This window comes from Falco biarmicus, chromosome 3 (genome assembly GCF_023638135.1).
Source record: "Falco biarmicus isolate bFalBia1 chromosome 3, bFalBia1.pri, whole genome shotgun sequence".
Taxonomy (NCBI): Eukaryota; Metazoa; Chordata; class Aves; order Falconiformes; family Falconidae; genus Falco; species Falco biarmicus.
In genome coordinates, this window is record NC_079290.1 from 72,541,746 (window position 1) to 72,566,989 (window position 25,244).

At 36.8% G+C, this 25,244-nt stretch overlaps 1 protein-coding gene across 2 annotated transcripts in view; it reads right to left on the bottom strand.

Annotated features, from left to right (window-relative positions):
• Nucleotides 1–25,244, bottom strand: part of GABBR2 (gamma-aminobutyric acid type B receptor subunit 2) — a 487,663-nt gene that overhangs the window by 243,161 nt on the left and 219,258 nt on the right. For both annotated transcript variants that reach the window (XM_056333263.1, XM_056333265.1), the window contains exons 4-7: nucleotides 19,772–19,873; nucleotides 12,891–12,956; nucleotides 6,546–6,737; nucleotides 5,171–5,407 (exon numbers count right to left, since the gene is read on the bottom strand). In XM_056333263.1, the coding sequence (XP_056189238.1) occupies nucleotides 5,171–5,407; nucleotides 6,546–6,737; nucleotides 12,891–12,956; nucleotides 19,772–19,873 (597 nt within the window). The remainder of the gene's footprint in view (nucleotides 1–5,170; nucleotides 5,408–6,545; nucleotides 6,738–12,890; nucleotides 12,957–19,771; nucleotides 19,874–25,244) is intronic.

The window sequence follows — 25,244 nt, forward strand, 5'->3', positions numbered from 1 at the left end:
CCACTACAGAAATGTTTGTTAGAACCCCAAATTAAACATAAATTCAGTCTGCTGAAATCTACGCTAATTCCATTTGATTGTCTGCCAAAGAGCAAAGTATTCCTTAATTTAAGTCTTAGGGTATGTGATTTTTTCAGGATGACATGAAATAAATATTTTCTCCCTGTTCTTATTCTGTTGCTAACACCTCCTATATCTCTGAGATTTCGGTACAACAGTGGCTACTGAAGCCTGGAAAGTGGAGGCAAGCTGCTAAAATCAATCTTCAGAAATAATCAGCATCAAGATAGAAAATTAACTTCATATCAATAAGCATTTTTCCAGTTATGAAACATGACTGGATCCATTCAAATTCAAGGTGCCAGGCACAGACTTGCTATTTCATGGCTGTGGTTTCAATTGTGCAGCAGGTACTGTGATGGAATTTTATCCTACTGTGCTAGTTTCTGGTTGGCATAAAAAGACAGACAACACTGTATTTAATTTTCTCTCTCCTCTACTGTAATACATTTTCCATTATGCACAAATAATAGAAGGCCATAAGGATGAGAAATAAATTAAAAATTCTGAAACCTGATTTATAATCACAAGTAACAGCAATAAACTCAAGCAGCAGAAAACCCTACCGCAACAGTTACAGGACTTCAGGCTGTAACAACCAGGGAGAATTGGTAACGTTCAGGACATCACATCAGTGACAAAAGTGATTAGAAAATTAGAGGGAAGTATTTTTTAAAACTAATGTCATTTTTTTGCATTAAAAAAATAAAATTTTTCTCCATCAATACATTGTGGCTTTCCTACCACCTGGATACCCCATGGAACCAATATAAACTTTCAACATACTGAGAACAAATATGGTATATAATGTCTTTCCAAATATAGCCAACATTTTTTGATAACAAATATAAACATTGCTGTTGTTGTAAGGTACTATGTAACCACCCATAGCCTTTACAAAGGAGGGGGGGAAGGGAAAAAAATTACTAAAACAAATTCCTTCTCTTCTCTAGATGGCTTTTCATTCAGTATGCACTAAATATGACTCATTAACCTGAGAAGACAGCACTAATTCTTCACTAATTATCAACCCTACAAGTTATACTATGGTAGTAGTATTATACAAAATAAAGTTAGACATTTTTCTTTTTTATTTTTTTTTTTCTTGTTAATCTTTCAGGCAAACTATCTTGCTTTAGGAGAATTATTCTAGCTCTGTGGAAAATTCTCTTGTTCTTTCACACATACGTGATGGGCATATTATAGGAAGTATGCTATAAACTGCTGTATAATTGTAATCCATATATTTAGATATCCCATATATATTTTTTGTTTCCCATCACATTTTCACTCTGTATTGATTCAAAGTAGTAACACTTCAACAGAGACCTCAGTAGATTCTCCAGCTCTAAATTACTTCCAGTGGCTCTACCAACTACATAAGGGGACTCCTCAGACATCTAAACTGTGTCAAAATAAATTGTGCGAGTACTTCTTTTCTTATCTTTCATTTTCTGACAGTTAGGTTATCAAAAAGAATGTGTGCCGTTTGAGAAGAAGGATATGTTAGCAAGGAAACAGGCATCTGGCAGTTTATAAACCATTAAGGTGGCACGGTTGCATTCAGTTTACAAAACTGGTTTTATTTGGATTAAGTGGAAAAAATAGTCCAAAATCCTTTAAGAGATTTTTTGTTTTAATAACTTCCCCATTAAAAAGTAAGTGCTCTTATAAGCAAGGAATTAGAAAAAATCTAAGCCATGAAAGCCAAACTAGTCACAAATCAAAAGGAATCCTGTCCTGAAAGCTGGTTGTTGCAGATGGACCTTTCTAACCACAAAGTGCCTTACTCATTTTGAAAACAGCCAGCGTCAGGGGATCTGACTGCAGAATTAGGACATTCAGATTAACAAAACTGTAGGAACATCCCTGCAGGTCTGAAATATTGCATTTCTCATTACATAGTCCTTTTGCACCTGTAAACCAGTATCCATTTTACCTTTGAAAAAGTGTTGCAGATAACTGTTTTACTATTTTCTGATAAAGCACCGAGTATGTTACTTTGCTCTCTGTTCAAAATATACGAGAAAATTATATGGCAATTAACATGACTATAAGTCAGATAAGTGTGAAGGAAAAATAACAGAAGGAACCACGAGAGAAAAAATCCAGAAAAAGAGCAAAACCTTCAGGAATTTAAGGAATAGCTATAATTTTCTTAGCAATAGATTTCTGACAGTAGAATTAGAACAAGCAACATTTATGTACTGAGCTTCTGATGCACAAAAAGAGGATTAGTCCTGTCAAGTTCTCAGACAATAGCCTAAACTGTTTTCTAAATATTGTCTCCAAGAAGGAAAAAAAAAAAAAAAGACATTCTGTGTAATCAGGAACTAGCACACTTCACTCCCAGCAAGTCTTTTTAAAATTGTTTAAAAAATTCCACAAAAACCCAGCACTCAACAGTGATTAATTTTTTTTTTGTTGTTAACTATAAATAATTTCAAAGAAAATGAAAACTGGGTAAAGGGATTTATTATTTATGACATGACAGTATTGCTTATATCATATTCACAGAAAGCATAAAGAAAGATGCCTCTTAATAGATTTTGCCTTTTTAGATTCTTGTCTACAGCTTCTTGTCTACCTTCTCCTCTTACCTAATAACTAACAACATAGTTTATTATATCATTGGATGGGGTTTTGAATATTGGTAAGACTTGGTCCTTCCTTTTACTACCTCTTTTTTAGAAACTCATTTTATGTTTGGCACAGATACTCTAGAATAAAGTAATGTCCTTTTCTTATTTAGAATAAGTTTTTAAAAATAAATTATAAAAATTTTATACTAAAATATTTTTTCTGGGAAGAAATAAAATGAGATATGGCACTCCAAGATGTAAAACTTATGTTCCAGTGAGAGTTTTAAATTAGGTCAGAAATTACAGCTATTTATTAGACTGAAGAATAAAAAGTTTAAAAATATTTCTGGCAAGAATCAATCTATTCCTTCAACTTTCTGAACATATCAATGCAAAACATTTCATATCTGCTATAAAACCCTTCTTCATACCCGAAAAACTTGAGTATTGTTTGTTCCAATTATATCATAAGGAAGTGTAGCTGCTATAGATTTTCTTTTCATATTTTTCTGATTAAAATATTTCTGCGAATGTATTATAGGAACAAGCATGACCCTTGCAAATACCAGATTTTGGCTGTGCATTGTCACGATGACTTGGTAGAGAAATGTTTTACAAAGCGCTTCAGACAAACACTAAATGCAGCGAATAATTGTGCGGTAATTTCCTTAAAAAGCATTATACCTGGGGGAATAAAGTAAGTAAACATGGCCGAATGTGGTTGGTGAAACTTTGATTCATTCCTTCCCTAAAGGGATGCAGTTCATATGTGAGGTTTTGCTGTGTCTCTGAAACTAACAAAAAAGAGCCTTCTTAATCTTAGGGGGTTTGTTTTTTGGTTTTGGGGGATTTGGGGTTGTGGGTTTTTTGGTGGGAGGGAGGGAAGCAGTGAAGGGTAATTAAGCAGTGCTAATGAAATTATACATAATCATCTGTCAAGACTAAACAGCAGGCAAAATGCTAAGACAGGGAAAGAACAAAAAACACCAAAAAAAGAGAACTGCATAGCAATATACAATTTCAACCACCTTGAGAGATAACTGTACTTGGAATAACTCAAGACAGAGATGTCTGAGTCCCTGCAGTCTGGTTCGTAGCTGCTACTGACTGAAAGGTTTATTAAAGATCCAGTCCTGCTATGGATGCAATGGGATACCCAATTCTTTTTACAGAAACCTTCAGTCAAATTCAATGTAAAAAGAAAGCAAAATTCATATTGAACAGGAAATTAGATTCTAGTATTGTCTTGCCATATGATTGGTTTTTTACTTACACATCCTAAATTAGCTTCAATTGTACTGCGATACAAAACATAGGCTTCTTCAGCAATTAAGGACACCAAAAAGTTGAGCCTGTACTCATTGCTGATGTCTATACATAGGAATTTCCTCCTTGAACCAATTTGTGACATGTATGACAGTCTTAGTTCTACTTCAACATGTTTTGAGGTTAATTGATACCCAAGACAATTTAAATTAACATAGGGACAAAATCTGACAGGCAACTGCACAGTGGCAGCAATGACGCCAGCCTCCTGCGTGCTCTTGCTGCAGGGAAGTGCCTAAAAGCACTCCCTCTGCGCACAACTGAAATACATATTTCTTCAAAACTGATTTCCTTGCCTACCCATGTTGCAGCCCAAGTACATGCTTAACAAAGCGTGTCCCTGTAAGTCCCTTGCTTGCTGTTATGGGAAACTGTGAAGAGCATTCCCCCTAAAAAGGAGTCTGCTCATCTTTCTTGGTGAAGGAGTATGGCTCTACAGCCTCCTGAACACATGTGCCATTAACTTCTGACTGATGTTGCCTCAAATGCAATTAAGGAATAAAGAGTTTTTAGGGCCACACTCCTATTGCCCATTTTACTCTTCTAAAACCAGAGGCAATGTCAATTAAAAAAAAAAAAAAAAAGGTTTACTACGTATTTGCAACGGAGCAATTGAAAACTGAATGATATTATTATTACTACATGTGACCAGTTCTTTTTAAGTCATAGTCAACAGGCTTTGCACTTGACTGTGAAAAAATACAAATTATAAATAAACTTAAATGGCAACTGAAGTATGTTGTAAGAATATCTAGGATGTACGGCACTGGAGTTGGAGTCATTAGCATACCTATTACCAAAAATAAATGAAATGATGGAGAGAAATAGCAGGCATTTTCAGATCACATTCTAGCTACTCCTCAACTGCTAAAACAGTCACTGAAATGGTCACTGCGGCTTGCAACACTTGTGGTTCCCTTGAGACCACTCTCACTTGTTATTTCAGATGACATCCATGCTTAAAAATCTGATAACTTAGGAACTGTACAGTGTCATCACTTGGCATCAGAAGACAGGTAATAAGCAAGAGTCTCAAGGCAACAACATTAATTTTTAAGATAAAGTAGAACTGTGGAAGCTCTGAAGATACAAGAAATACAAAATGTGTTTCTTTTTCAAGAGTATTTAAAATTTAATGCTTGCTTCAGCTACTGACATAAAATCACAACCCTCCTCCACGCAAGTATCTGTTTAGGACTTACCGTTACTCCAAAGAAGTTGGTTTCATTCATAGCATCCAGAAAAATTTTGCCAAGTTTGTGATTCGTGTAGTTAAAATCTTCAATTTTTTGGTGCTTGTTGGTGGCATTCAGATACTTCATTGCCCGCTGCAGGGTCTTGGCAATCACCCATATTCCATCATACGCATAACCATGAAATTTGCTGGATTGCCCATCACCGCGCTTAGCATTGTATTCCCTTTCATATTGCTGTGGAGTCTGCAGAGGAGAAAAACTTCAGGTTTACTCCAATACTTAACGTTTTACAGAGTTGCATCCTAACCTACACCTCGAACTGCACCCTCCAATTTAAAGACATGCATGACTGATACAGAAACGGCTGCCAAAACAAAAATTAAAAAAGAAACTATAATTCCAAAAACAAATGCTACCTGACTTACAAGATTGATGGTGAGACTGGGAGGGAGACCTAGGAGACAGGCTGAAAAGCAGTTGTTCTGCTTCTCTGTATGAAGGACAACTTTCTCGGGGTTTTTTTTTGGTTTAGTACAAAAGGCTTCAGTTCAAACAAAGGTACCAGCATACTGGTCAGACATAATACCAGACAAAGAGGAAGTCTCTATCCCTGCAAATGAATGATCTTATTACACTTTATAGAATAATGCAAATCAAATAACCTTCACTTGAGCAACTATTTGCTTAATATGAAATTAGCTGAGTGGCAATTTGTCTGTGTTTTACTATGCTCTTTGTGGTGTGCTATCTTATGATGAGTTGCCTTTTCGTGAAGTTGCCTTGCATGCTCACTCAGCAAGGCATGAAAGAGAGATGAAAAAAAGATGAAAAGCAGCAAAACCAGGGACGTTTATTCGTTGGCCAGAGCTTGCATGAATTTGTTCTGTGATAAAATGTTATGTACTTTAAATGTGTGGAAATACCACATATTTACATATTTAAAATAACCCCTGCCTGCCTCCCCCACAGTTCTGAGACACAAAAATCAGCAATGAAATTAAACATTTTCAGGATTAGGTTTAAACATAAAAGTTTGCTGTTACTGCACTCAACAATTTAACCTGACATGACACAGCACATGATGCTGCTGACTGCAATTCCAGCTTTACTGTACATTTAACTTGTAATGTTCATACCAGGGAAAGAGAACAGATTTGAGGCAAGGGACTTTACTGCTTCCTTACCCTGTAGAGAATTGGAATTTATTTCCAAATATTTTAAAATTGCAAACCAGTGGAAGGATGAGACTAACCATGATGACTGCCAGCTCTCTATGTAGAGGAACCCTTTAGCTTCACCTCCCTCCTCGGTGCTTTGCTGTGTCAAGACACTTCTGAGACAACTGATGGTGCAATAAAATAGATGAAGGAAAAATACTAACCCTTCCTGAGATGGTCTTTGTCACTTTTGAGCTGAGAGGCTCAAAATCCACTCCAATATAACCTTCCATGGCTGCAAGAAGATTTTTGCTGAGACATTGTGAGGAATTAATCCAGGATTCCCACCAAAGGTTTTCATACCACCCTGGAATAATCCATTGATACTTGCTGCCATACATTTCTTCATCATAAGCCTACAAAGAAAGAAAAATAGAAAAGGTAATAGATATTGTAATAGACATATTGAACATAAAAGTAATTGCTTTCTTTTCACATTTTTTCCATTATTAATGAAATTATTGTGTAACTGAAGGATACACAAGTATTTTGAATAGTTTAGAATAATTAGTAGCTCATAATTAAGACTCCTTTCTTTAAAAGTCCCGTCTTTAAAATTCAGGCCATTAGAAGAGAATTTACTAAAACCTATTTTTCTTTTAATAGAACATTTTTTCCGAAACAGAAAAATAAAATATTGGATTCTAGAACAAGGGGAGATAAAGAGGAACACTGGCAGAAGACACAGCGTTTGCACAGAAAATTCTCCCTAACACAACTATTACATGAGTGGTGGGACCACCATGCTACCACATTTAAACTAAGTTGTTATCATCCTAATACCATCCTATGATACCATGAAACAGGATAAGTTTAATTAAGAAAACTTGGATCCTAGGCAGCATCAAATCACTATGTTGCAAATATGAACTAAGTGACTGCTAAAACAGAGACCACAGGCAGCATGCATCAACAGTAAATCGATAAAGCAAGCAAATCTCCGTGATTTCTTCTTTTTAAGAAAGAAATTTCTACAGGTGGAATTTCCTATTATTTGAATACTGAATACAGCCCACTCTGCTCCAAGATACTGAGATGCTGGTTATCTCTTTTCAATACGTAGCAGATACATACAACAGGAAACAGAAATGCTTTATTAGTCAGGCACATATGCTGTTGGGCCTAGGAGCTGATATATTCACAACAGATAGTGTATTCCATTGCAAGGAGTGTTCTAGGATAAAATCGGTAAATTTTATCTCTGATGTTTCTCTCACTGTCTTGTAACTAGATATTTTTCTTTTGACATTTCAGTCAGACTCCATTTCAAAACAGCAGGTTTCATGCTTCTTTGGCTCCCAATATAAGCAATACTGGAGATACAAGACATAAGATAAAAATTCCCATTTTTAGAAATACGTGGTGCAGCCTTAGAGCTCTTAACTGGAAAACTGCTACATCTTCACAGAAAATGTTACAGAAGGAGGAAAATGTGAGAATGCAAACAGGACATATTAGTCATTCAGAACACAACCATTCTGAAAAGTATCCCAAAGATCACACCAGAAACCTACCAGATAAATAAAGATGAATGGCAAAAAATGTGAAATAGGGCAGCCACCTAAATACATTAATACCCAAATTAAAATTAGGCTTTAAATCTGCGAAGGCTATTATACCTGAAGGCTATATATAGGCCAACACAGTTCATAAATGTATTGTGCACAAAGCAGATTTGTTTGACCCCTGGTTGCAGGAGCTTTTGTTCAGCCAAAATCAAATTTCATGCATTTGTATACAACGTTGCTTGAAAGTGCTCCTGTCTGAAACCCAGTGCCTTGCGTCTCATATCTTACTTATTTCACAATCCACATAAATTGTCTCTCTCTCGCTCATTAATTCTACCCTTGCAGAAATCCATCTGCTTTTGCCCTCCTGCCCATCTCCACTCCTGCTATGATGACATTGCATCCCAGGTCCACTTGCGAGTAAAACAGCAGTCCCATCTTGCAATACCTCCTGATGTCTAAAAGAGTTTCCATTACACAATTAGGTCATTCAAGACCTTTCATTGGTATAGTGTCTTTTATCTGACAGTTTTCAAATCACTGAGGACACAAGTTGACACAAAATAGTGGTTTCAGAGAAGGACAATCTTCTGTAGCTTCCCTTGCTCTATAAAGTATCAAATCATGTGTTGCAAGAAAGTCTTGGCTGTGAACTTTTCTGAAATTGGAGCTATTGGAAATTTTCAGTTTCTATAAGCACCTGAGCCTGTTTCCTGAACAATCTGTAAATGTCCTGGGATATGGGCTGAAAATGGAAAGTTTCAAAATAGCCAGGAATTCCATACTGGTAACAAGGGATCATTCCCAAAAAGGCTGGACTGAAACTTGCACATTCTTGCAAGAATTAGTTTTTAAAAAACAACAACACTTAAGAGCTGGCAGCTCTTCATTCGAGATATGGTGAAATGATAGGATCTGAAGGGTTGTCTGGGGAAGACAAAAGAAGGAGTCAAATCATCTCCTCCAAAGCGGAGCACCATGACCATGTAGTCATTTTTCTAGTGACAGCACAGTTGTTAGTGTTCAGGCATTTCAGTGTGCCAGAAGACATATTTCGAAATAATGCTTTTTGCCGCCATTTCCTCCCTGTTGATTCTGCTAAATGGAGATGACCTTGATGCCTAAAAGATATATTTCCTTGAAATATGTAGATCTTTCTTGAATTGTTTGAATGCACACAGACCACTTCTTAACAGGTTATAGCTTCTAAAAGGAAGATTTGTTGGCACACAAGAGCAAGGCAAAGAAGGTTAACAAATGCTTTGTACCATTAGAACAGTCATATGTCTTCCCTAATCTTTCCCACATGTCCTACCTAGGCTGAAAAGCCCTGAGTTGCTGTCAAGCAGCCAGGAAACCATCCTGGACATTTTTTGCCCTTGTGAGACTGAATTTTATTTTATTTTTTTAACTTTTCATTCTGGTTTGTATCCATAAAGAGATGCTTATTTACAGCAAAGAAATTTCTGTAAGAGATATTTCTAAGTGTAGTAAACAATTACTGGCAGTTTGTTTAAAAGGGCCTGAAAAACCCTATCCCCACTGAATTTCCATTATGGTTCCATCATGTCAGCATGGACACATCCTATAGCCCACCCCTACAAGAATGCCTGTAAACTTCTGAATTGCAATGAACCTCCATCTGTCATTAGAAACCAACAGTGCCTTTAATTCCAAAACAGAGACTCAGTCGTAAAGCTTTATCAGCTCAAAGAGAATAGGGTCCATTCCTTTCATATCAACTGTGTTGATTAAGTCTGGCTTTATTTATTATTAAATGTTTAGTAAAAGAGCCACCTAAATCTCATGCAGTGACCTATGCATAATAGTCATCTTCTTTAATTGTCTTCAGACAGATAATTGTTCTCAGCTATGTCAGTCTTGATGTGTGCATGATTATGCTGCTTTATCTCTATGGCTTCAAGATAATTTGTTGGAAAATTTCCCACTAACAATCTTTTTTAAATAAAATTTTCTGCAGAACTGACGTTGTCATTGGGAAGTTGCAATTTCATGTTAATTCAATTTCAAATGAAAAATGATGTCTATCCAGCACAGTTGACCATTTTGATCGTTGAAGTGTTAAGTTTCGACCAAAATACCCTAATTTCTATGCATGAAAAATATCGTATTCATCCCACTGAGCTGAAAACATTAGAAAGCTAAGATTTCCCATAGAATTAAAATCGCTAAGTGTTTTTGACACTAGTGTTAAATGAATACTTAAGCTTATTTAAATCATTGTAGGAAACATCTCCTAACATTCACTTTGTCTTGAATTAGCCCTGTCACATTTTTAAAGTTTGGTACTGAATTAGACTGACTTTTAGTCCATTTATCTTTGAGTTATGTGCCCTGCATCTTTTGTGTGTGTGTGTTCTGCGGGGAGGGGGAAGAAATAGCCAGGCAAAATGAAAATGAGCATACTGTGTCCAAAGAAGAGCAATGAAACTGGTGAAGGGTCCGGAGCACAAATCTGATGAGGAGCGGCTGAGGGAACTGGGGTTTTTTAGTCTGGAGAAAGGGCGGCTGAGGGGAGACATTGCTCCCTACAACTGCCTGAAAGGAGGTTGTAGCAAGATGGGTGTTAATCTCTTCTTCCAAGTAACAAGTGACAAACAAGAAAAAATGGCTTCAAATTGTGCCAGGGGAGGTTTAGATTGAATATTAGGAAAAATTTCTTCACCAAAAGGGTTCTCGGGCATTGGAACATGCTGCCCAGGGAAGTGGTTGAGTCACCACCCCTGGAGGTATTTAAAAGACTTGTAGATGTGGCACTTAGGGACATGGTTTAATGGTGGACTTGGCAGTGTTAGGTTAATAGTTGGACTCGATGATCTTAAAGGTCTTTTCTAATCTGAATTATTCTATGATTCTATATAAACTCTGATGGATATCCTGAGGACACCTCACAACACATGATTGTTGAATCCAGACAGAAAATTGAGGAAGACTTTAAAGATTTTCCCACCTACATAAATCATTAGCAAATAAAATTCTGGTTATAACCACAATCAGAAGAAAAAAAAAATAATCTTGCAGTAGTACAACAGCATCTTCCGTTAACAAACTCAAAGCCTTTCTCTGGCTGATTTCAGACACCCTGCTAGATATAATGGAGTCACAAGTAAAACCTGTCTGAAGATACACCTGGAGAAGTGGGTTAAAAAACTTGGCATATCTAAATTATTGTACTCTTAGACACATAGCTGTAGGAGTGCATGAGTCAACAATACATTTTATGACTAATAACAAGCTTACTGACATATTGTAGTGCATTAATATATAAATGACCTACTTTGAACTGCCCTCCTTTGCATTCAGTCTCCTGCTGAAACTCTCATATACATACATTTATACAAGCCTATATTATACATGATCTCTCAGATTTCTCCAGGCTCCAGAAAAATCCACCTTACTATTTTTGACACTAATGTACTTTTGAAGCAGCCCTCACCCTTCAAACCTTTCTGAGTTACACACACTTCCCATGTTAGCACTAAAACATTGCCACAGAAAGCTCCAGTGGGCGTCCATGTGAGAGAGACATCTCACATCCAAAACCCTTCAGACCAGGGTGGTGCAGACAAGAGGACACTCTGCCCCTCCAAGGACTTCTTCAGTGCCCTCAAATGCACACAGATTTGGAAAATAATTGTAAAGGAAGGCAACTAGATAAGTAAGTAAAGCCAATCTCTTGTCTAATGTTCGGCTGGAAGAAAGTTCCGATTGGGACCCCTCAGCTGGGGAAATGCAGCCCAACCGCAAGAGATCAGAGGAGGAGCTGGGCTGCGGAAGGACAATTCTTTCTTCCAGGAATGGAAAAATGGGAGATTATCTTTGTCAATCCAATTTAAATGCTGGAACAAAAAGATCTATATGCAAAGACCTATCACAGATGAGAAGAATGAAAAAGAAAATAATACTTTCCTTTTCCGTTTGGATGCAAACAGATTTTGTTCCTTCCAAATATATTCTACAATCTCCTTTCCAAATTTTGCCAGCAACTAGGACAGCTGCTGAGTATGAGCCAACATGTGTCTGAGGCACATGTAGCGCTCAGATTTTGAACTTCTGCCTTTCCCTTCTTTGCTTGGATAGGCAACTGTCTCTAAGTGAACACTAAAGAACAACCTCTGAAATTTAGATGCCATCATTATTGCTTTTCCATTATATTTATTGTGTTCTTGGCTCATACAGGATTAATCTGGTTATTTAGACTAAGAATTTGATGCCAGTACAAAATTTAGGCCACTAAAATCTGCCTGTTTGGAATTTTTTTTTTTTTTTTTTTTTTTTTAGGTACAAATAAAGAGCTACATTTTAATCCTGCTACTTTCAATGGCAACCACGCTATGCATGTTTGCAGGACATTCACACACAAACAAATAGTAGGATAGAGAATTTTATGTATGCTGGTCTTACTGTATTTTTTTTAATTCAAAAAATATTTTTTTTTTACAAAACATGTAAAACATGTAAAACGTACAGCAGTCAGAAGTGAGTGACAACTGTACAATTAGCAACATTTTGAGTAGCAGAAACTATTTAAGGTTGCTTAGTTAGCATGTATAGGAAGAGCTTGAATTTCTTACTCTTTCAAAGCGAAGCATGCAAAACCATATAATGCAGACATTACCACCAGAACACAACTCCTGGACAAGATTCAGATCTTACAGTTTTCTGTATCTGCTGCTAAATATACAAGTGTTCCACTGGATCTGACATGAAGAGAAATGCTCAAGCTTGATTTGGCATATAATTCCACTACAGGAAAGCAGTAAGAAGAAGCTAACTGTGCACTCCATGCCTAAATTCCACTTCAGTCAAGTACGAAGTATTTTACTGAAACAGAAATGCAGCTAAGCATGTGCAATCTCTCTTTAGGATATAAATCTTGACATAACTGAACCCCATGAGGAAATGCTCATGCTCGAATTACTTTACATTCAAATGTAACACATTCTTTATTCTGATACGCAATTAAATATATTTACTTACACAGCAGAAAACTTTCACAGCCATTTCCTCATCAAACTGGCCAAGGATTATTCGAACATCATTACCCTGCAGATTGAATAAAATACATGGCAGTTAAACACAGTCACAGCCTTTCCAGAAACCACTTCAGTTGGCCATTCAAATTGTGTAGAGAGTTAGCACAAATTACAGCTGCAGACAGCAAAATTAAATCAGAACTACTCCATTTTTCTATACCTTTATAAAATTGAAATACTGCAAGAGAAAGCCGCTGAGGTGTTTGAAGAAAATTATTAAGCAGTAGCACTAACAAGAATAAAACTGTTTATCTTGTCAAATATTACTACTCAATAACACTAAAATATCAAATATTATTTTGATACTTTGCAAGATTTATTTTAAAATCTTGCTTGTTAAACCCAGCTGAAAATATGTTTTTCACTGCTTACATGACCTAATGCTGTAAAGTTGAGAGACTGAAAATTTGTAAGTGAAATAAAATGCCTTGATATTATGCCCATTTTAGTAATTTTTAAAGGTTTTACTCGTACAACATCTTCTCTACAGTCACCATAACACATTGTCAATCCCTCCTCTCCTCCTCCCTCCCACCTCCACACATTAAGAAAGTCATCACACTTCAAGCATCTATGACTGAAGTCAGCAGAGATCATTTTACTTTCATACTTAGAAATATATTTAGAAAATATTCCTAAACTCAGGAGCATATGCAAGAAAATATTTCTTAAGGACCAGCGTTAACAGTTTTCTCCTGTGAAAAACTGCTGCTAACATCTATATAACATAGAACAGACAGCTGCTTATGACTTAATATTACCTTTTATATCACAAAAAGCCGAGTTCTCACAAAAGCTTGAGCAAATCTGATTTTTCATTTCTTTTATAAAACACTTGGTTAGAATTACTAACAGCTCTTTGCCTCTCCAAGGAAAAAAGAAACAGATAATTCAGTGTGAATTTCAGTAGCAAAAAAAAAATAATTCAGTTTTAATTAAATCAATTTATCAAAAATTTTCAGTTTAGGTAATTTCAATGTTTATTTCCTGTTCACCAGAAAATATTGTGATGGACAGAGCAAAAAGATACTAGAATGCTTCTGCAATTAAATGCATGAAATTAGTATCACTCAGCATGGATAAGTCACAAGAACATAATATGCTTTGCTCATTCTGAAGCTGTCCATTTTCAGGAAATCTGCTTGTCTTTATTTTTGTCTTGTTTTTATATTTAGTTGCAGATTGATAAAGTTATGTAAATCTTACTGAAGTAGATTAGATTCTTTTTAAATAAATCTAACAGGTCACATAAAAATAAAGAAACAAATTACACAAACTACAGCAATAGTATTACAGTTTTTGTAAGGACAACAAATAGATTTAGAAATTATGCAGCAAAAATCCCTCTCACCTATTATTTCTGTTTTTCACATCTTAAAATAATTTTGGTCACTCTTGGAACTCCGACTCTGAATCACTTGACCTCTCTGAATATAAAACTTCAGATGTAATATTTGAAAAAAGAGTAGCAAAGTTTTGTTAAAAAATAAAATGGCACAGCACATAATTATTAAACTCAAAATTTAATGAATTCCTTTTAATTTTATAACATGATAAGAACCAATTAAAAAACAACAACAACAAAAAAAAAACAACAAAAAACCCACCAGAAGATGTGTGGCCTCATAGTTTATGAGCAGTAGAGACTGTAGGCAGGGTATAGAGAATAATGCCTGCTGGCTGTGCAACAGCTGTAGTGTCTGTGGTGTGTGGTTCCATGCCTTAGGATGTTGTTTCCAACTGATTATCACAAAACCCAGAGTACATTACCCACAATGACCCTTCTTGTACTGTAAAGCACTACAAGAAGTATAGTGCATCTCAATATCAGACTAAGGATTTCAGGGAAGTTGAATTTTCTGTCAGGCAGGAATCTCCACTTCCAGGATGGGCTGAGATTCCAATGCCAGATCAGGAAATCTCCGAAGTGTGAGAACCATATCCAAACCAAGTTCTTGAAAATCCCTGATGCTCAACTAGAAAGCTTCACTAAACGAGTTCAAAGGTCAGCTACGGCTCTAGAACTTGATGATCCCTGATGTTCTGTCATCCTTTGGATGTATGATCAAGCCAAGACACAATACTCAAATGTTCTTTTGCCTAAATTATTGAGCTTCCATGTTAACACATAAATTACTTTGTTTGAAGCACTCACTACAAGCGAGGACACTAACATGTCTCTATTCATTAAAAGATTTGGATGGTATCCAACCACAAACTGATGAAGAAGATCAAAAGAAATGTTCTGTTACCCCCGTTAAAGAATCAGTCAGTCATGAGTCCTCCATTTCAAGTATTGTGTCATTGAAGACTACAGCGAATGAAAGTTAAATTCTGATTTTTTCCCAAAGACTCAATAACCTTAATAATATTCTTTTCCACGTCTTTTTACGTGCAATATGCTAAAAAAAGGAGGTTCTCTGGCAGAAATATGAATCCCCAGTTCTCCCCTACATTTGTCCAAGTATTAACCCTTTGAGGGGTGGCAAAAAATCACAATTCATTTATGCTCAATACTGGCCAGAGATAGATCCAAGAAGATAAAGCTGAGAGTCCGTAAATAAAGTGACTGGAAATAGGATCCAGTGAGACAAAAAAGGGCACATGGGAATGACAGACAGATCCCATAAGGAATTTAGGTAATGAGTACTTACACTTTTTAGGCAAAGGTGGAGCAAAGACCTGGCGAAGTAGCAGTAGGTTTGATACCGTTATTGAATAAGGAGTTTGGGAGGGACAGTTAGTACTTTTCACGCGTATGGCAAAGTAATAAGCTTGACAAATAATTACTGTTAGGACAAATGCAATCTCAGAAAGTAAATCCAGAAGAAAATGGAACTACAGGCTAGACAAAGGTATTCAGAGGGAGATAAGAAATCAGAGAAGCAGCACAGCACTGAGTAAGCAAGGAACTTCAGACTGGGTTGAAGATCCAGAATTAGACAGGGATGTTGCTGGGTTCAGTGGAGAGCAAGGGATCACAGAGTCAAGCTGACAGTAAATGTATGCCTGAGTATCTTTTTCTTTGTCCAGCTTCATAAAGTTCCATCATAAGGAACATAATATATAGTTCTAGTTGGTTAGATTTTATCATAAAAGATTCCTCCTGTTTATAACCACACAGATATCAACACAATGCAGTGAGATGCTGTGCATGTAAGCAAAGAGTTGTATGTTAGAACACATGCGGAAGGAATTAATTTAGGGAAGTCCATACAACAACTTTTCCTCTTCCACGCATAACATTTTTCCTTTGCGCAATGACACAATGTTCAGTAAGTCTCTATCTCCCCAACTCCGCTTTTTGCACCCCCTTCCATATTTTTCCCAAATTTGTTCCTGAAGAATTGCATTTAATACAGTAAACAGGCTTAGATCCGTTTGATGCCAGGCTTGGGTCTGCTGGCTCTGTCCTGCATAAAAAACACTGACATCTCAAATTCATTCAACTGGACATAGCTCAAATCCCTTGCAGAGATTTCATCTGGATGGACAATGAAGTCTGCACTGAAGTTTATCAGAGCCGGATTCATGTCAGCACTTGTGGGTCAGGGTATACGTCCATATTATAGTCTCATGCAAAGAGATACATCAGATACTTCCTGGGACAAAATTTTTTCCTCCCTTCAATCACTGACTATCAACCAGTATGATTTCCTCATGGGACCGATGCAAGTTAACACAGTGTAACTCTCTTGTAGGGATCAAAGTCACCCACTGGATCCCAGCAAGTGTCAAGTACTCTTCCTTTCTCACAGAGCTGTAAATTGCTTGCATAGAGCCAAAGCGTATTTGACAGAAGAGTTTTTAATTCATGGAACTAGGCAGGTGATCTATGAGATGATTAAAAACATCCCAGGGGGAAGGCAACTCCCAAAAACTGCACTTAGATAAAAAGACCGATGTTTAGCCCATTTGCCAGATGGTGAGCTGTCATATTTACTCTTTTCAGAGATTAGAGTAGCAATATCAGCATTTAAGCTTTGCCCCTCGGTAAGCAATACGTATGTTCGCACATGGACTAAACTTCAAACAAGAAATGAAGAACAGTTACATTTCATTTACCCACAGTTGTGGCAGACTGTCCATTAAAACATGTTTTATAAATGAAGACTATAGCCTCAAAAATGAATTATTCTCTTTCTCTCTTCTTTCTTTCTTATAGGTGAGGATATTATTCATCCCCTAAAGTGTCTTTGGTACTACTGGCAGCTGAGTAATATAAAACCTGAAGACAGTGAGGATCAAAACATCTAAGATGCTCCACTGAGGGATGAAGAACAACTTCTCCCCTCCACTGCCATTTCTAAAAGCCTCAGATATGAGGCACTCTTTAGCCTTTTCAGAGTTTTTGAGTGATACGCATTATGCTGGAATAGGCAGCTATTTTTTTTCAGCCTGCAGAGCTTTCCTTCTGTGATCAGATTTTAATCTGTCTCATTTCTAATGAATAACACCACAATGTTGTATTATACAGCTTTCCAGAGAAGGATTGCTACAATATCTCATCTGCCAGGAAAAGTCAATGTCTTGGCAGGCTCTTTATGAAATATCTAAATTGAATAGCTCAGATACTTTGTCTTATTCTCTGCCATGTATCTGACCATCAAGACATTATCAGTAAATCTACTCAAACCTGGGTAACTTCGTCAGTGAGGTATCCATACGTTCTGCCTTCTAAATGACTGGTTGTCCACTTGAAGAACTATTAGACAAGCCTCTGACCTTAGCGATGGAACCACTGATGAAGGTGAACTAAAGGTTGTCAGCTCCCACCCTCATAACATGCTGTCAAAGCTTGCTGATGTCTGTGCTAGTGTGCATGTCACTCACCTAGATTGAGGCTGCATCCAAACTTGTTCATGGCCCAAAATTCTAAAAGTTAATTAAATTCACTCTTAGAATGAGGGATCGTGTTGGGTCACTATCCAAAACACCTACTGTATTTGTGAAATCAGATGGAAACTGAATTTCATTGAATTGGAATTTATGTGTTGCAATTTTTTTGTCCTATGTGCAAGATACAAGAAAGTTGGAAACAGAAGCGTCACTGCTCATACAATTTGCCTACGCATGCTTAGAATTTTTAAACATTTAAGTTGATGTACAAATGCATATCCTCCAACATGCCTTTCTATGAACACAAAAATGAGTTTTAAAGATAGCCTTAAGCCTGAATTTACTTTACAACTGTGATTCAAAGAGGCTGGAGTGAATGCAGTAAAAATTAAAGCTTTGCTGGGAAAAATATGAAACATAAATTTCTGCCGACCATATCAGATATTTCTATTTTGTGTTGCATAATCATTGACTTCATTAATTTAAACTGTATTTACAAAAATAAAATATATTTAATGTCTGTTTGAATCAAAAGTACAGTAAGCAGATGCCAGTTTACCCATATTAGGTTTACATCTTGAAGGAAATAATGAACAATTTTAGAATTGGATAGCTAAGTTGTGCATGACGTGCACCTAAAGACAAGTAACCTTAAATTGCTGTCAAGAATAAGTGATTGGCTAGATATTTGCTTACTTATTGTTGTAGTAATTTGTTTTGAAGAAAAGACCAAGCAATAACTTTAATATATTGTTTGTTAGGGTCTTCTGGTCTCCCTGTTCAATATTGTTGATATACAGGAAGGCTAGAATCTCATTGCTTCTTCTAACCTTCAGCCTAAATACATGCTTATATGCATTTCTTCTTATTACATCATCCATTGGTTTAGATAGCTCTGCCTTCAGAATTGTTGTTTTTCTGATGCCAGGGGTTAAAGACCTTGTCAAAAATATGGACTCTACTGATAGTACACACTGGAGTTGTTTCAAGCCCAAACAGGAAATGCAAACTGGCTTAGACTGGACAGACATAAATGGCTTCCCATGAACATAGTCTTTACGTATTTATACTTTAGACATTCAGGCTTGCATCTCTACACTGTGAGAAGAATAAAGCACACTTAGTTTACCATGCTTCAGACCTTTTCCAGTTAGCTCTAGTCATATGGGTCGACATCCTTGCTTAAATTTTATTTTTTTAATAACATTCAATTTGTTAAGTTTTTTTGAACCTGATTTAAAAATCTTAAAGTATTTGCCGGATTGTGGCTTTGATTGTGTGTCATACATATTTGATGCTGCTAATTATGTGATCTTCACCATTTAAAAGTGCTTTCTCTTGCTTTTCAATCATTTTCTCATGTTCATATGCAGTTTAACCTTCATATCTCCCATGTCTACTTTATTGTTGGTTGCACTGCATGGTAATACTAAAATATAGTTTTAATTTTATGAGATGCCAGGAACCTAATAAATCATTATAATAAAAGAAGGATGGTAAATTATTCTGTTATCAAATTTATTTTCCTGTTTTTTCCCCTATGATTCATATGAAATAATGCAGATGATATAAGCAAAGAATTCAATCTAAAATATGTAATGATGCTAATGGAAAGATGCTCAGTGCTTTTGCTACATGATAATTTACTTTAAAGGGGTTTCGGTTCCAAACCTCAAGAGCTTTCACACATACATCACTAAGATTGGTGCTTTAGGTACAAACTCTGAGCCAGCAACAACTTGCTTTACTTACCGTTCCTATTGGGAATTATAAAAATACTTACTATATGCATAGGAATTCATTGACTTAAGCAGGACTAGGCCCTGAAATGCCATTTGTTGACCTTATTATGCAATGGAGTATAGTAGTATATCATTCTTATGCAAACTTTGTCTCATTAGCCTTCTTCATAGGAAAAAAAATATTAAATCAAATGCCATGCCATATTCACCACTTTCTCTTTATTCCTCAATCAGCAGCACATACCTTAAGCTTCTTTACACTTGTGCAAGGATCATTGGAGAAACTCTCAGTATCTGAAATCTCGATGTCTTCACCATACAGGACACCAGTCAGATCATTCCTCACCTGTTAGAAGTTGAGAAAAAGGCAAACTAGTAAACTGAGACTCAGGGAGGAGGGAGCAGATGGACTATATTTATCACTGTAATGTCAAGCAATGAGCTCCATGATGATATACGCACACACATTTTTTTTTTTTTCCATTTCACCTTAAATCTCATTAAGGCACTATTTTTCTACGAACATAAACTACTATCAATGGGTGTACTACATAAAGTGCTTTCCTATGTGATGAAACGTTCACAGTGGGCTCACACTTCCTATCACGAGGATGGAAAATTCTTGTGTATTTCCACTGCTGTTAAGACCAAAATCTTTCCTGTAGCCAAAGTGATGTTTGAGGCTGTATAAAGAGGAAAGACACATCAAGGAAATTCTTACATATTCTCAGTGCTGAATACTGATTTGAAACCACTGTCAGCTGGTCCAAGCATGAACTACCTTGCATCAGTTAGAGATTGGTAAAGCTTAATGAACTCTGTCCTCCCCATTCCTTAGAGCGTGTATTTTATCACAGGGCAGCAAGTGGTATGGTTTGCTTAAAGGTGACACACGAAACTATGTACAAACAGATTTTTTCACCTGTTTTTTTACAGGGGCAAGATTCTGTCCTCTTTGAGCTGCCTAATAGCACAAAGAAGCCAGAGAACATACAAAGCAATCTGGTTTACAGACTTAGGGTTTTTTTCCATATAACTACTTCAAGGTTTTCTGTCTTAAATCACTGCCAGTTTTCCTCCAGCCACATGACTGCAAAAAGTTTCACATTAGTATTCCTAATAAATGAGCAAAAATAATGAGCTGGACATAGTGTGGTTACAGACTGAAATGAAGAGAATAGTACTCCAATTTTAATTTAATAAAATTATGATCACATTCATTGCACTTATTTGTCTTTTTTATTTGTTTGTTGTAAGAGAAAGGAGAAGCAAATCACGGTTTAAAACAGGTATCTCAAATGCAAATACAGGAAATACAATACACAGAAGAGAAATATATGTGATACTAAACAGGAAAATTTAGAAGTCTATAAATCGTATACAGATTCTTTCCAATGATCCTCTGTATGAGTCACTAGAATTACATATTTTAAGTCTCCCTCCTAAGCCTCTTTTTCCTTGACCTCCTTTGAAAGATAAGCACAGTCCACTCAAAAAAATCTGAAAATATTTGCTATACCGTGCCATGGTCAAGTAAAGAAGATGGTCTCTGTCCTCCAGGAGTGAGAAGTTCTTCATTTGAACTAACTATAAAATTCATATAATGAGAAGGCATTTCTTCCATGCAAAAATAAGACCTAGGTATTGCTAAATTTCCTCTGCTGAAAGTCTGCCACACTCATGCCTAGGTATACAGCAAAAGCAAGGGGAAGCAATAAGGTATGAAAGGTCACAGGTGAGACTTCTGCATTCTGCTGGCAGCTTTACTTTCATGAGAAACCCATCCTTTCAGTAATCCTCCAGCCTTTCTTTAATATATGTTTGTGAGCATCCTCCTAATCTATGCGTGTTAGTGGTTCTGTTGGGTATATTTCATGCTTTTATGTTTACCATGCAAGTAAAATATTTTTTTGGTATACTGCTTATCTGGTTTAGATAAGAACACAGTTTTGGTAAAAAAAGAGGAACATTAAAACTATCTTTGTACTCCTTTTGCAAATTTCTTCAAGACAAAGAAGCATAATCTGGTTTCTGCAATGTAACAACTGCATTAATTGATCCTCAAACAGCATTCCACCTTTTCGCTGTTTCCTTTAAGCTGTTTTTGCCAAGTTTCTTGGTTGACCAGTGAAGTATTTCCTGAAGATCATTACTACACTGGCTGCCTTAATTAATTCTTTCATGGCCTCTGCTTCATCTTAATACCCTTTAGCCATGCTTTAAAATTACGAAGATACATTTCTACATTATAGCTTTTTACAATGACAAAAACAATTGTACTTACAGGATTTTTTTATTACAAAATATTTTATTTTACAGAAGCGACAGTCAGAATGGTCAGTCCACCAAGTTCTGAGTTATATCCTTCATCCTTTTGTGATGTTATAATCAGTTTTTAAGCATATTCTGCAAAATTGTATTCACTGACAAAAATGATCAGCAGTGACTCCTTTTTCTGCTAGTATCCCAGTAAAATGAACGATTGATATTTTAGCTCCAGCAACACCATTAACTGTTCCTTATGATACAGGTCTTTATCAATACAAAGAAAAATTGCTTTTCTGAAACAAACCATCAGTGGTAACAAAAGAAAATAAGACTCTTCTTGATCATAGTTTAGCTAATGTCCAATATCCTTCTACCTAGTACGGAAGCTCACTAAAATTATCATGTTACTTAGAAAAAGTAAAATTTTTCCTTAGCTAGCAGAACTGTACTTTCCAAAGGCATACAACTTGTCATATGCTTCTACCCCAGACTGCCCTACTTTGTTCTATAAAATAAGAAATTTTGCTTTTCTGATATTTTCTTGGTTTTTTACTGAAGCTGTTTCTAGTCATTCTTATAATCTCAGAGAGACTAGATTAACATTACTTAGCTGATCTGTGTAGAAAACAGCTGATTCACCAAATAATGTTTAGTCAAATCAGACCATTATTAACATGAGAAAAATGAAAAAAATACACATTAAATATTATTAAAATAGACAAAAGCTTATGGATAGGTTTCAGTGGAGGGCTCAAGGCTGACACCTGAATATAAAAATTACACTTCAGACTGTCTACTATGGACTTGCCATGATTCCTTCCCTTCAGAACTTGTTCATGAACTCTGCAATTGAGGTATTCAATTCCATATGAATTTTTTTTCTAAGCAACAATATGAAGTTGTTTCCAAGCAAAACTTCTTTAAATTCAGCCACTGAGACATTTCTTTGACACCCCTCTTCCCCAACTGCTAGAAGCCAATACTCTGCAGCTTGCAGAGCTCTTAGACTTTTCATTGAACTACTGAATAACCTCCCAAAAGACACACCTTATTAGATTTGGTGCCAGAGAAGTTGGAAACTGTTTCCCTTCACTTCCACAATCAGATACTAGATGCTTTTCAGATGCATCTGTTGTGGAGATTTTGCCAAAAGGGCTTTATTTCCCATTATCACAACAAGATATTAGGAGCTTTATAAGATTTTGCAAGGTTTACTTTGTTTTTCTAGAAGACAATGTTTTTTCTGCCCTTTCAACGTTATGACCACTAGTCTAACACATCTCATCTTGTGCCTGGTCTGGGGGTATTTTCCAGTCTTTGTTTTGTATTTCCATACTTTTTTTTCCCACTATCCTCATGTTCTTTTCTTTATTTCTAAGTATTCTCACTCACAGAATTGTAACTTGTGGTATTCTTCCATCAGAAATTCTTCAATTCTTTCAAACAATTTTAACTACAGAATCTTCTGATTTGGAATTGGGTCCAATGTCAGAATTTGCCAAGCCTCACTCCAAGTTCTAGAGCTCCCAATTCCTGTAGCAAATGTTGCTATTTTGGATTATATCTGTGAAACTATTAATACAAAATGCTGCATGTTTTGTTTTACCAGATGCTTGCAGTCCCTGAAAGCGTTACCACCAGTGGTACCAGCAGTTTTAAATCTCAGCAGTAATTGTTTCATTCCACCAACTCTGAGTAAAGAAAATTGTATTCTACACTTCTGCTTCTTTATTGTGTAGAACAGGATAATTTCAACGGGAGGAAACTGCTGTAGAAAGTTGTAACAAAACTGCATTAAGGTCCAGTGGGGATCTGCAGCTCCTAAGTAAATCTTGCACTGATTTATAATACAGAATAATGTAATTCCATGTGGTTGTAGTCCCTTGCTAACAATGTAATGAAGGTGGTAGCTCTATGTCTCTTTATGTAAATTTTGCACACTTTAAAGACACCAATATTCCATTTTCCTAAGCCAGGAATTACCAGACCTGATCAACAACAAAACCTGGGAAATTTCACAAACCACTGCTTAAAGACCATGGTCCTTCACTCACAGAAAAAACAAACAAACAAACAAAAAACCACTCATACACTGCTCTGTGTACAAAGCTAGATTAAATCACTGTTTCATCATACTACATATTTGGTCAACCACTACATATGCAGTCAACTTCATAGATTACTGGTTTGCAAATATGTTTACCCAGGATCAAGCTCCAAAAAATGAAGGGATTGCATCTTGTGTAAGGGATGCAGTTAAGGAAGAAAAGGATGGCCCTTGAGACACAAGAGAAGATGGGATGCCAAGACCCCTCATTCCACCATAGCTGCTCTGTGATACAGCTCATAACCAAAACAAGATTTTAAAATTTGCTGCCATGTCTGGTTGCTTATTTTCCTCTGTGAAGTGGATGGCAGCAATACTTTCCTACCTCATAGCTGTTGTATCAAATTCAGTGATGTTTGAGAGGCAAACAAAGTCCCTGACCCTGCACCTGTGAAGGAAGAAATACAGGGGTTTTGAGGAACCAAGAACTTGCATTGCCAAGGAAGAAATTAATGTCTTTAATCTCTAGCAAATTGAGAGAGTAAAATGGGCTGTGAAAAAAAAATGAGCCTAGGTGAGACCAAACTGCAACACTCTTGTGGTCTGTTTCGGGAAGGATGGGTGTAGATTTAAGGAAAGGAATTAAATATTGGGGAGCAGCATGGGACAGCTGCTCTCTCAGGAAGAGGGACACACGTGCAGTAACACCAGCCCTGGACCAGGGACCTCACCAGCCAGCACCCCAGCAAGGGGAGCAGGACAGGCTTGGAGAAAAGGGCCAGTTTCAGCCATGAGGCTACACCTCCAGTAAAGTTCACAGTGATAAGGCAGGTCCAAGGTAAAGCTGGGAAGTCCATCCACAAGTCTGGGACAGGACTGGGTCTGGTGAGAATAACCAGGGTCAGACAGTCCCATGACTGCTGGGCAGGTCTGTACTGACAAGACAGGTCTGAGAACAAGCCAGGAAACGGGTCCAGACCAACAGGGTCCATGACAGGCACGGCCGTGATGGAGAGAGTGAGCAGCGCTCCCTCACATTGCCGGGGCAGGGGCTGACGGCGCCAGGCTGAGCTGCAATGGGGTCCTGGGCTGTGGTGCAGGACGGCAGCCTCAGGGGGCCAGACAGCAGCAGAAAGGGGTTTTGGTGCTCTCAGGGCCCTGACACTGAATTTTGGCTCTTGGCACATTTTTTACTTCCTATCTGATCTCTGTATGATGATTCCCTGCATACAATATATAAATGATCCCCTGCCTCACAAGGGTACAAAAGCTGCACACATACTGATTTTGTTTGAGGTGAATAGATACTGCTCACTTCAGTAGGATTCTAAGTGCAAGCACCTGCTCACCAGCAGTGAAGAGATAACATCCATTTGACTACATTTAATTTTTACCAAGCCAA